At 35.5% G+C, this 13,463-nt stretch overlaps 1 protein-coding gene across 3 annotated transcripts in view; it reads right to left on the bottom strand.

Moving 5' to 3' along the window:
- Prmt3 (protein arginine methyltransferase 3) overlaps positions 1-13,463 on the bottom strand; it is a 113,233-nt gene that overhangs the window by 10,701 nt on the left and 89,069 nt on the right. For all 3 annotated transcript variants that reach the window (XM_010620415.3, XM_033764071.1, XM_033764073.1), the window contains 2 exons: positions 8,543-8,593; positions 8,259-8,346 (listed from right to left, as the gene is read on the bottom strand). In XM_010620415.3, coding sequence (XP_010618717.1) covers positions 8,259-8,346; positions 8,543-8,593 — 139 coding nt within the window. The remainder of the gene's footprint in view (positions 1-8,258; positions 8,347-8,542; positions 8,594-13,463) is intronic.

Raw genomic sequence — 13,463 nt, forward strand, 5'->3', positions numbered from 1 at the left:
CCAGGGATTGAACTTGGGCCCTTGTGATTGCAAGGCAGGCAGCAGAACCACTGAGCCAAATCCTCGGGCCGAGTCATTAATTCATAAAAGTAACATGAAATAGATTACAGACCTAAATGTAGAAAGCAAAATCAAAAATCATAAAATCTTTGTGATGTTAGAGCAGGCAAATGTTTTAAAATCAGTACATCAAAGAAAAACCTATAAACTTTTGCTTCATCAAAACTAAAAAATTTTAAAAAGTGTTAAGAAAATGAAAAGATCTGCCAGGAATTGGGATAAAAATATCAGCCATATATATATATCTACGCACACACACACACACACACACACACACACACACACACACACACGACAAAGAACTTTCAGCCATATATATAAATAATTCTTATAAATCAGTAAGATAGCAAACAGTCTCTTTAAACATTGAGCAAATTCTTTTACAGAAATCTCTTCTGTAAAAGATATACAAATGGCCAAAAGCACATAGAGAGATGGTGAACATCATTAGTCGTGAGGCAAATGCAAATTGAAGGTACAGATATAAGTACGTATCCAAAAGAACAGCTTAAACTAAAATGACCTTAAGGTCATAGAGCAAATAAATGCACAACTGTAGTAGCAATGTTAACAGCAACACCTGGAAAACATCTGCCAGGTTTTTCTTGTTAAATACATTCCGTAAGACCACTCTCCATTTGTATGCACCTACCCAAGAGAAATGCAAACCAGTTCTGTACAAAGATTGAACGTTTCCAGCAATTTCATTCATAACGGACCTAACAGAAAACAATATCAAGAGTCTAGCAGTAGGTTAATCATGTACAAGATCTGCTATGTCCACATGAAGGAATGCTACTCACTAATAAAAAGGAGCAAACTAATGATACTTTGAGGAATCTCAAAAAAAAAAATGCTACTAGCAAAGGAAGCTAGAGCACATTCTGAGTAACTCAACTGATTGAAAAAAATAAATCAGTATATATGATACAGATTTACAGTAATAAATTAGTGATACTAATTATCTGATACTAATATAATATATAGGGCAGAGAGCCCATCAGTGGCTGTCTTGAGCTAGGGATCGACCATACTAGAGAGGTGAGGAGGAAAGCTTTTGGGATGATGGACTTATGTATACACATTTATCAAAACTATAGCTGGGGATTTAGCTCAGTGGTTCTGCGCCTTGACTTGCAAGTTCAAGGACTCAAGTTCGATCCCCAGTAACAAACAAACAAACAAAAACCAAAAAACAAACACACAAAATGTGTGAATTTTTATTAGATATAAGTTATAGTTCAGTATAGTTGCTTTTAAAATGTGGTGCCTTGAAGCTGGGCATGATGACACCTAAAATCCCAGCACTCTGAGAGGCGGAGGCAGGAGGTTTGCAAGTTCCAGCCCAGCTTGAGCAACTTAGTGAGTTAGTGAGACTTTGTTTCAAAGAATAAAAAAAAAAAAAAAAAAAAAAAAAAAAAGGCTGGGAATGTAGCTCAGTATGAAGTTTCTGAGTTTAATCCTTAAGTACCCAGTACCATGAGTGCCCCCCACCCCAATTAAACAGAAATAAAAGAAACATGGTAGAGAAATCATTAATGGGGCATTTTAAATGACCGAGTAAAAGATTCAATAAAATTGTATAAATGTAGTATATTAATACAATCTTTTTACTATGAAACCAAATTTAGATACCAAAAGAAAAGCTTGATAATTTAAGTTATAAAAATGAAAGTAGAGAGCCGGGCCTGTAATCCTAACACTTGGGGGCTGAGGCAGGAGGATCGCTCTGAGTTCAAGATCAACCTGGGCTACACAGTGAGTTCCAGTTCAGTCTCAACTACACAGTGAGGCCCTGTCTCAAAAAACAAAAAAAACAAAAACAAAAAACAAAACAAAAAAAAAAACCACACAAACCAAAAAACCCAAACGAAAAAGATAAAATAGGAAGAAAATGTTCAAATGGGAATGTAAACTATGGAGGGGGGAAGGAAGGAAGGGAAAAGAAAAAAAAAAAAGGAAAAACCAGAAACAAAATTTTCTAAGGAGGGAGGGGAATGGGGAAAAAAGAAGAATCAACATATATCATGTACACGTATAAATTCCCAATGATGAATGTGATCATTATATAGATCTAAAATGTATCAGTAAACTTAAATTTTAAAAATGACAATTTTATAAAGCAATATAGTTTTATAAAATAGTGTTGCTTCCACTTTTTAGAGTAATGAAGACTTTTTAAATCTGAATTTTGCATCAGTTCCTTGAGATGTATTATGAGAAGTGGAATTTCTTCATAAAAAAACATAAAATACATTCTACTATTTACATTCCTGCCATCTTCAACATTTTGTTATTAGAAACCAACCAACCAAACAAGCAAAAAGAATAAAAGAAAATAAAACACTTTTGTTGTCTAGATAAACAAAACCTGGGTCTACTTACTTTGATTTAGACTTCAGTGATTACTAAGGGTGATGGTATTATTTCAAAAGTTCAACCTCAGTCTGATGTGTCTGGTGCACCTAAGTGATTTCCTTGCTGATGTGTGTAAGGTACTGCTGCAAATGCTTCTTCTAATGCATTTGCTCTGTTCTTTCATGAGGTTGCATTTAGTGTTAAAAAAACAAAACAAATGAAGTGGGTTTGTTAAAGTTCTACTCAATCCTTAGTAAAGAGGTGAAAATGGAAATATTCCATGGTGCTTTCACAGCAGGTTATCAAACTCATTTCAAGTTCAAAGGTGATCCCCATAAGAGTTCTATGTATTCCTCTTTAGAAATACAGCCCAAGCCAACATGAATTAGTAATGGATATTTTCTAATTTCTCTCTATTTTTTGCAGACTTGGGGATTAAATCCAGGATCTTGCACATGCCAGCTCTACCACTGAGCCACACACCCAGCCCTAGTAATGAGCATTACGGTAAAATTTTTACAGAAGAAAAAATTTAAGCATCAATATGAAGCAAAATTGATTTATAGTTTAAAAAATTAAAATAATATGAATTGCCTTATATAAAGGCGATACTTTTATTTTCATGTCTGAAAATAAAGACTTTTTCACAATATTAATTTCAAAGATTAGGAACACATACTTATTTAAGTTAATTAAATGGCAGGAAGGGTCACAGTAATAAATACATAATTCACACTGCTGAACTGCTTCAGTTGTTGAGGCCTAACTGAAGTGCCAGCAGTGGTGTAAGAGTAGAATAGATCACGGTCATTAATCAGTGCCAGACAGAGAGAAAATGACTGATGTCGTGAAGTGTGTATATTGTGATGAGAGCTGCGAAGGATACTCTATGGAACTGAGCTGTAGGATCTTGTTTTTTATCACCGGTACACAGTGATCAGTATATCTCAGAGTAGATGCAGTTCAATCATGAACAAAATTGTCTTCATTTCCATTCTGTTAGAATGTGTTTTTAAAATTAATTTCTTCCAAAGCACTGAAATTTCATTTCCCCAGAAGGGGAAAAGAAAAACATAACAAATCATTTTTATCACTATTAAACCTTAGAGTTTAAAAGTGAAAGGAAAGAACCTTAATGTTCTAATATACATAAGCTTCTTATATAAAGGAAAGTAAATAACCTGACCTTAATCATATTTTCAAAGGTAAACCACAAGAAATAGATTGGATTTTTAAGGTTAAAAATACTATATATGCTTATAAAATAAAATTGAACATTATTTTTAAAGGAGAAGAAAAGCCCTAAATTGAAGAAAGTATCCTCTAACTGTTTTAAACCTATGGACTCTGGGAGACAAGTATTTCAGTCCCACACATTGGAAATGGCTCAAGTGTTGTGAGCACTTTATTTGGGACTATTTTTAGAAGTAGGTTATAAATGAACAGGTAACCCCCCAAACTAAACTCTATAGTTCCATTTTACTCTAGCCAAATGCACTATAGATGAATTATTTAAGCAAATTCTCTCTTAAGTATGAGGGTTGAATGTAGTGGGCCATGCCTGTAATCCCAGCACTCAGAAGCTAAGGCAGAAGGATGACCTCACAAAATTACTTTTCTTCTTTGAGGAGACTGCATAGAACTGAGGTGCCATGCACTCTTTAAGCTATAGGAAGAATCTGCCAGTGAAACAACCTGGGTGTGGAGACTTAGTCTGTGGAAGGGCAAGAGGCTGGCCACCTGGAACCCAGCCATACCACTCGTTTACTTATGTCCTTCCAGTGTTAGGTGTCTGTGGGGCCTCACTGCTACCATTCACTGCTGTCTCCACTGCAGAAATGGTTGGAAACCTGGTCATGAGAAAAGGGAGGAAAATAACAGAAAAGAAAACTGGGTTTTCCCTACTCACTCTGCATCCAGGACCCTGTTCCATTCCCTGACCTAGAACAAATGGCTTGTACTACAGCTTCTGGTCTGCAGTGATGTGCCCTCCCGGATTTCAGGCTGTATGAGATCCAGGCCGGGGGACACCAGAGGAAAACAAAGCACAAACTGACAACCAGTTTGCAGGTACTTTGCATTCTTATGATTTCCTCCAGATCATCTGCTATTATGTACTTTTCAGGGATCTTAAGTAGAGGCTCTGTGCATTCTGGTTTTTACAGCTGCATTCCATGGAAGAGACAGGATGGAATATGGAATGTGCTTACTTCAACTTTCCTGGAACTGGAAATTCAGCAACTTTATAAAGTGTACTTCCCATAAACAGTGTTCAATTAGTTCTTGCTTTTATGTGGTCTATCTCTGCCTTTCAACTGGTACGTTCAGTCCATTCACACTGAATGCAACTACAACTAAGTGTAGTATCTTTCCACTTGCATCCGTTTGTTCCTTTTTTCCTGTCTTTTGAGCTGAATAATATCTAGAATTCCACTTTATCCCTACTTATAGCTCATTAGCTGTACTTGGTAGTTTAGTCTAAAATTTTTAGCTCTTGTTCTAGAATGGATAGTATGAGTAATTTATTATAGTTTGCCTTCAAATATCAAATCACGTCATGTATTGCACAAGAACTTCACATTATTTTGTTCATTTTTTGTTTTATCATTGCCACACATTTTGCTTCTCCATATTTTGAAGCCCACAAATGTTTGCTTTTTACTTCGCTTTGAAAGCCACAATACAGTATTTTTGCTTTAGTAAATTATCTTTAAAGAACTAAAAAAATGAGAATATAAAGCTTCTTCGGTGTATCACACATTTACCATTTTTGTCATTTACATTGCTTTACTTAGATCCCAGTTTCTGCTTAGTGAAATCTCTATCTGAGAAATCTATTTGTATATACCTCATACACTGCCAGTCTGTTCAGTCTTTTTCCTTTGAAAACATCTATATAATTCTCCTAGACACAAAATCCAGGTTGGCAGTTTCTTCCAACACTTTGAAAATGTCGTGAGTATCACCTGACTTAAGAAGCTTATGTTAAGTACTGTAGGTGGTGCTAGAAGGCAGCATGAGAGTCACACACTTGCCTCAACGTATCTGAGAAAACTGAAGGGCAACGTACAAACCAATTATGCTAAGGATTATTAGGTACAGAACAGCTGCAAATTCAAAATTTCACTAGTCATCAAACAGTATTTTGTAATTAGGTATGAGGGCATTTTGAGGATCATCAGACTCCAACATTACCTTAAACTTCCCTTGAGTGTAAACCATGAATGGACTGGCACTCTTTACACTGTCAGCAGTAAGGCAGCAAAGGCCACAGTGAAGAAGCACTTTCAATTTCCAGGTGGCACTGCAAACACAGGAAGTGCACCATACCAAAGCAAAGACAAAAATGAGGACCTAACCCCCAATGCTTAGTGTTACATTTTTGAAACGTTCATAACAATGGAATAAAAATTTTTCTCTTTAAATTTTTGTTCCTTTAATTTTTCTAGGTAACATATATGAATCTCAAGGCAAAAATTTCAAAAATTGTAATCTTTGGCACAAATGGGTTAAAAGGACTTTGTGTTTGCCTCATTTCAGTTTTGCTGTGCTCAAGTTTTCTGGAGACAGAGAAAGTGACACCATCAGGGTTTTATTTCCATAAGGAACACTATGACCTCAAAGTAGGAAAATGACAAGGGGCAGCTTTTCTCTAAAGGTGTTTCTTTGCATCTATATGTATTTTTTTGTACTGAGACTCAAACTCAGCACCTTGTGCCTGAGAGGCAGGCAGTGGCACCACTGGGCTAAATCCCTGGCCTGTCTTTGCATCTATTAAATTCAACCTGTGCATCAACAGTGAAATCAAAGCTACCTCAGAGTTTTATGAAACAGATTAGGAGAATGACCACCTCAGCTTTAAAAGAAATAGCCGATCATAGATGAAACTGAACTCCTTGTCATCTGCCCTAATCACATTTCAGCTTTCCCAGAGGCAACCTCTATGTGAATCTAGTGCTTATTGCTTTTAAGTGTTGCTCGACTTTTTCTAAATTCATGTATGCACAGTTTTTACATTTAAAAACTTTATAAAAAATGGTATACTGCAGAAGTTGCTGTGTAATGTTTCTGTTCAGTTTGTTTCTGAAGTTTATTTTATTTACGCTGCAGTGCCGGGGACTATCAGTGCTTTTTTTGATAGACACATACAATGTATGACTTCTTTGCCATAGAGATTTTATTCTACTTAGCTACCATATTTATCCATCTTCTCATGGACATTTGGGTTGGTGGCATCCAACCTTTCACTTCCACAAATTTCTGTAAAGGTTTTTATACTCATGTTGTGGGAAACACTATTCAGAGTACAGGCCTAGAAAAAATTTTTCTGAGTTGTAGGGATACATTTAGACTTAATTTGATGATATCAAACTGTTTCCTTAAATTATATTAAATAAAACTACCACCAAAAGAGTATGAAAGTTTCATTTGGCGACAATATTGCAGCATGTTGCATGGGTAAGCTTTATGTTCTTTTCTCCCTCCTGCAACTGATGTTAAGAAAGTGTCACATGGTTCCAGTTATTTAGTTTTCCCCATTTAATAGTGATACGTGATATCTTTTCATTGAAACTTGTACAGTCAGCACGTCTGTCCTCCAGTAGGCTTTTAGTGCAGGTGGGACAGAAGACTTTCATGTAATAAAAGGTTAAAATAATTCCATAATCATTCTGATTTTTGGAGCTATGTACGTGAGAACTATAGGTGCTAATAATATAAGTGAACAATCAATGAGGTTAAAACAAAGGACTGTCGAATCTGATCAGCTCTCGAACCCTGGATAAGATGTGAATAGATGGACAGGCGATAGTAGAGAGAATTCTAGACAAATCTATTTTGAATACAGAAACTACTGATATTCTCTTTAATTTATAATTCTGTTGTGATATCCCTCTTGTCACTTAGAAAATACATTTTCTTTTAGTTTTATTTACATCTTATTAGATCTTAATATTAATAATACAATATTGTAAATGTAATGCTGAACTATAATAATGTAAAAACATTTTTCATAATTATTTTGTGGTATTCCTGAGCTATATAATCTCTATTTCAAGAGCAGAAGTGAGATTTTTTAAAAATTTAAAATGTCTTCAATTAAATAATAGACCAACTAAAATTTATGCAGAAGGCAACCTCAAAAACATCTTACTTACTCAGCCATAAAGAATGAGAAAATAGATTCATTCATAGGAAAATGGATACATATTGAAGATACACTCCTAAGTGAAATAAATAAGGCACACATGTGTAAATACCAAATAGTTTCTCTGGTGTGAATAAAATGCAATAATACATAAGATCCTAATAAGATTACTGACATTGTGAAATGGGAAGAAAGGGGCTAAAGGTGTAGGGAAGATGGGATGGGTAGGGGAAGGGTTAATAAGGGAAAAGAAAAAAATGTGAAATAATGAAAAATGGAAATAAAGTGATTGTAAATGGGGAGGGGAGAGGGGGTGAAGGGAGGGAAGGGACAAGGGGAAAAAATGAGAACCAAGACTTGTCATGTAGAGGTACAAGATCCCAACAATGAATGTACTGTACTGTATCCCTAAAATGTACCAATAAACTCAATTAAAGCTGAAAAAAAAAATCTTACTTTAGCATCTGTTACATTGTTCCAAACACAGGAAACACATAAAATATGGCTGTAAAATGAGTAGCTTGTTGGGCTGGGGTTTTGGCTCAATGGTTCTGCCACCTGCCTTGCAAGCACAAGGGCCAGAGTTCAATACCCAGTACCAAAAACCCCCAACAAAAACCAAAAACAAAACCCACCAAACCAGGAGCTTGTTTACTCAGGAATGAATAAGATACCTTCCCCCTTTTTTTCTTACCTGCTTTAACTGAAAATGGCTTTTCTAGTAGAAATACTGTTTGTTTCCAGTGTGTTTTGGTACTCTGGGGTCCCGTAGAGAACATGACCTGCATTGGTAAAGTTCAAAAGTATCTGATGAAAGTACAAGATTTTTAATATCACGGTACATTAATCTACTAAATCAAATACAAGCTCCAATCGCTTACAACAGCAAAACGCTTATGATGAAACACCTTGGGGCACAAAAATAGAATACAATGTACTCTGCATAATTAATCCTTATGAATAACTCATGATACTTACCCTCTTGTGGCAATTCTTCTCAAAATATATATCAAAGTAGCCAGCAATTGCCTGTATTTTTTAAAAAGGGGAAAACAAATTATTATTAGACTGATACATTATTTATTTGATCTTTTAAAACATGGCAAATTATGTATCATTTCAAAGACCATATGCCTCTTAAACTTATAGCAGATCACTATTTTTCCTAAGAAAGAAGTTACAAGTCAAAATGAATACAGGTACCAACTCCCCATAAGGCATTGTAATCATTACGTAATGCAAGCCTATACTAATAAAAAACAAAAAACAAAGAAAAAGATGTTATAAGTAAAAACAAAGTAATCTAGTTTGGCCTTTCCCCCACAGAAACAACAAATGATAAGGGTAACAGGCAAATCATATAATTGATACATGTTTTGTTAGAGAAGTGATCAGGTTAGCGTACAAAGGTGAGAGACCAGGAAGAGCGAGGTCCAGCTGGGCCCGAGAGCCCCGGACTCTGCGTTGAGATGCTGACACGTGCCACAGGCCACCGTGGGCCATGCAGCCCCAACCAGGCCTCCGGTCATGCTCACTATAGGGCCACCCTCAGGTCCTCAGAGACCAGCAGAAGCACTAGCAAGGTGAGTTTGGTCCAGACTGCAGGTCATAAATAAGGAAATACAAATATGGCCTCAAGTGACATTTTGGGGATGGCTTAACGCACAGGAATAAACAATGGAAACTTGATTCTTTTATACAAAGCCAGCTTGCTAATTTCTTCTGATTACGTCTCAACTTTAAAATATTAAGGATATATTTGTGATGGGAACAACAGTAATAATTTTAAAATGTTAGCTTTTTATGAAAATAAAACAAAAACAAAAAAAACAATACTCTAAATAAAATTTAAGGAAAACTGCCAAAGTCTAAGGATTACTGCGGTAGTACAAAACATTCCCCAATGGAAAACAACATATTGAGATGACCATACAATTTTTTTGTTTAAAATTTAACCATTTTTTCTTTTCACTAATGAGACTAGCTTGACTTAAATTGTTTTTAAAACTAACATTAACTTAAGCTTATAAAGTATTAAAAATAAACATTGATTATTAAAAAAATCACTATAAAGCTAATTTGTATACTCTGCTGCTTCTGCTAATAATGTAAAATTTTATTGATCTTGAGGGGCTAATATGGATTGAGTCCAAAGCAAATTCAATATCTAACCTTGAAGTTCATTATATTTTACCTTGAAAGAAATAAAATATTATTCATACCCCTGCTAAACAAAACTGTAAACAATGTGGTACCGAGCTATAGAGTATCAAATGAAACCACATAATCAGAATATATTTCTAAAACAACTTTTTCAATTGGTTTTCTAATACTAGGATAGATACCCCTCCACAGACTAATTCAATTATTTTCTTCAATTTATTCCTGTTCATTGCTATGTGCTTAGTGCCCAGGACAGCGCCTGGACCATAGTACAAAATAGTTATTTGCTGAATCAATGTGCCTATTTCACATAATTCTTTTATATAGTATTTAACATCCTCTACATTAATTATAATTTATATTTTTATTTTCAGACCTCTCACCTGGCAAAATGTTATAGACAAAGTTCTCAAAAAATTTTAGCACATTAAAAGTTTCTACCTCTGATCTCTTAATTACGCCTGGCCTAACTATAAAAGGCAGGATAACGTTAAGTTATTGCCCTTTATATATTAAGCAGCTACAAATCAGCAAAATACACCAAAAGACATGAACAGAAGTTAAAGCAGAAAATTTATAAAAGGAAAATCAAATAATCCATAAGTCTGTGAAAGAAGTATGACCTATTTAAGGGGGTTGAAAAAAAAAGCAAAACCACCAGGCCCAATTCTCCCCTGGGGAGGGAAAAAGACTGGAGGCCGAGCTAGACACTAGTGGCCAGTGACTGAATCAATCACGGCCATGCAGCAGAAGCTTCATTAAAACCCCAAAGAGTGAGGGCCCAGGGCTTTGGGTGGGTGCGTGTAACCCACGCGCCGAGGGAAATCTGGCTTCATAAGCAGGGTCCTTCTAGACTTTTCTCTTTGTACCTTTTCATTTATAGCATCGATAATCTCCTCTGTAATAATAAACAGGAAAAGTAATCAATGTGTTTTGCTCTGGGTCCTGGGAACTTTTACAGCAAAGTACTGAAACCGAGGAAGAGACTGTGAAAATCCTTGGTCTGTAGCCACTCTGTGGACAGAGTGGGGCTAAGCTGGGACCCATCACTTGCCAATGGAGTCTGAAGAGGAAGCAGTCTCTTTGGGACAGCGCCTTTAATCCATGAAATCTGGGAAAATCTGGCAGTGTCACAAATGGTTAAACCATAGAACACCCAGCAAATGTCATAAAGAAGTGGAGAATTGGTTGTTAGTATGGGAAACCCAATGTGGTGTAACAAGGTTACAAGCAGAAAAGTTTTTCTTTAAATACTTTTTCACCATCAAAAGTAGTACTTAGGAAGTCACAATATACTTTAGGTGGAAAGCATCGTGACTGAAGTGTGTATGTTATGAGCACACATCACATGTTGTGCAAATGTATGTATCTGGAAAGAAATTCACCAGCCACCGTGGTAGGTTACAGACTTGTAGTATTCATTTACTTTGTGCTTATCTACACTTCTATTTCCAACAAAATGAGCAACTCCTGTGAAAATGAATTATTTTCATAATGCTTGTTTATTTATACTATCATACAGACAGGCATTCAACTCAGTTGCTGCCTGTGTCTCAGTTCCCTTACCAGCCACCCCACCCATCACTCATCTCTGTGTCCCTACAGGATAATGCCTAACATGTAGCAGGAAAGAACCATGTGGATTTGGGGAAGAACAATTCTACAATAATAACATTTCCCAACACAGAGATTAGGACCAAGAAAAAGTAGAGAGAAAAGATAATGGAACAGCCAAAGTAGTAAGAATTGTTGAACTATATGAAAACATTTTTTTAAAGTTTAGACCTGAAAGTAAAATATACAAAATACATGGAGATACATGTTTTTCAAATCTCATAAACAACAACAACAATCCAAAAACATAAAGACAACAACAAAAACAATAGGCTGGCATTAACTATACCTGAAGACAGGCTGATACAGGAGTTCATAAAATTTTAAAACATGAAAAAGATTTGAAAATACAAAGGTATTTCAGAATTCTTTCCCAATCCCAAGTCTGTGAATTTAGCTAAAAATCAAAGAAACAAATCCTACTGTAATACCCCTAATAAGACAGTGAGAGAAATACTGATTTAGGTAACCAATAATCAGAGATAAGCCTCAAGAGAAAGAGAAACACGGAAACAAGAGGTTTAGTTATTTTTTTTCTTTTTTGGTTATAGGCATTTGGGAAGGGATCTAAGACTAAGACAAATATGAAAATGCATTTATTTGATAGTCTCTTTGAAAGGTATCATTTTGCCTTCAACTACTCAAGCAGATTTTCCTTAATGATGTTTGCTTTAGAGTAATACTAAAAATGAGTTCTAGTGGCATACACGAAGAACACAACAGAATCAAGAGGTGAAGTTAGGAAGAAATTCACTTTTAAGAGTTAGATAACTGTCTCTTCAGAAAGTTTGCTTTCTTATGACTGAAAAAGTGTAACTCTCTTACTCTGAAAAAATAAAGGGAAGTTTCTAATTTCAAAAACAAAACAAAAACATTTATTCTCAAACATAATGAGCCTCAAAGGGACTGGGTTTTTTATTTTTTTGGCGCTGTAGTAGTTTCCCCTTACCCATGGTTTGGCTTCCTGTTTATTTCTCCAGGGTCAACCACAGCTTGAAAATAGTACATGGAAAATTCCAGAAATAATTCAGAATTTTTAAATAACTTTCACTACAGTATACTCCTACATTTGTACTATTTGTTGTTATTGTTAATCTCTCACTGTGCTTAACTTACAAAATAATCATAGCTATATATGTATAAGAAAAAATATGGCTAGAGTTTGGTACTGTCCCTGGTTTCAGTAATCCACTAGGGATGTTAAAAACTATCTTCCAAAGGTATGAGGAACTACTTAATAGAGATGCAAAGTAAGTCAAGAAAAAAAAAAACCTTTAAACTTGACTTGTAGTTATATAAAGCAACTGAATTATCTGGTGAGCCATTTGAAAAGAATAGTGATGTAATCAATCAAACACACCAGCTAATTTGAGAACTATTTTGCCTAGGAAAGATAATATACTACTATTTTTCAATTACAGCTTCACCCCCTTGTTACAGTCACTTTGCAGGCTATCTGGAAGTCTTTGTACGCTCCCTGCGGAAGTCAAATGCAGGAGTAAACAACCACAGTGCAAACTGGAAGGGATGGCTTACAGGTAACAACAACAAATAACTGGAGCTACAACTTGACATGTGCTTGGAAAGGGTCAGACAAGCGAGGAGTCTGACCACGGAATACATTTCTCCTTTGTCTCACACACACTTCTTGTCAGGAGCCTAAAGAACAACGAGGAAAACAAAAAATGTGCTAAGATCAAGTACCATACAAGAGCAGGGCTTATCTGCGAAAGCAAAGGCAGAAGTAGATAAACGTTCACTGAACTACACCAGAGTCAGGAAAACCCGAGTCCTAAGAGAAGGGAAAATGAGTGGTAACGATAACTACAATAAAAACAGTGATAATGATGACAGAAGAAATGAGAAAAAAAGGAAAAACTCAGGCATCCAGTAAATTTCTGGGATGGTTAGATCACTCCTGAAATTTGTTGGGAATCTTCCACAATTCCTTCAAAGCACGTGGGAGAACAGTACAAGAATATATAGCTTTACTTCACATCCTAAATATACTCCTAAGCCTTGTAATACAGTTTCAGACCTGTTTATCTCCTTTGTGGATTTCACAAAAAGGGGAAAAAAAGCATTAAAAATCTGTTTTAAGCCACATTGTTTTTTTCCTATA

This window comes from Fukomys damarensis, unplaced genomic scaffold (assembly GCF_012274545.1).
Source record: "Fukomys damarensis isolate Sample0158 unplaced genomic scaffold, DMR_v1.0_HiC HiC_scaffold_16, whole genome shotgun sequence".
In the NCBI taxonomy this organism is placed as follows: domain Eukaryota; kingdom Metazoa; phylum Chordata; class Mammalia; order Rodentia; family Bathyergidae; genus Fukomys; species Fukomys damarensis.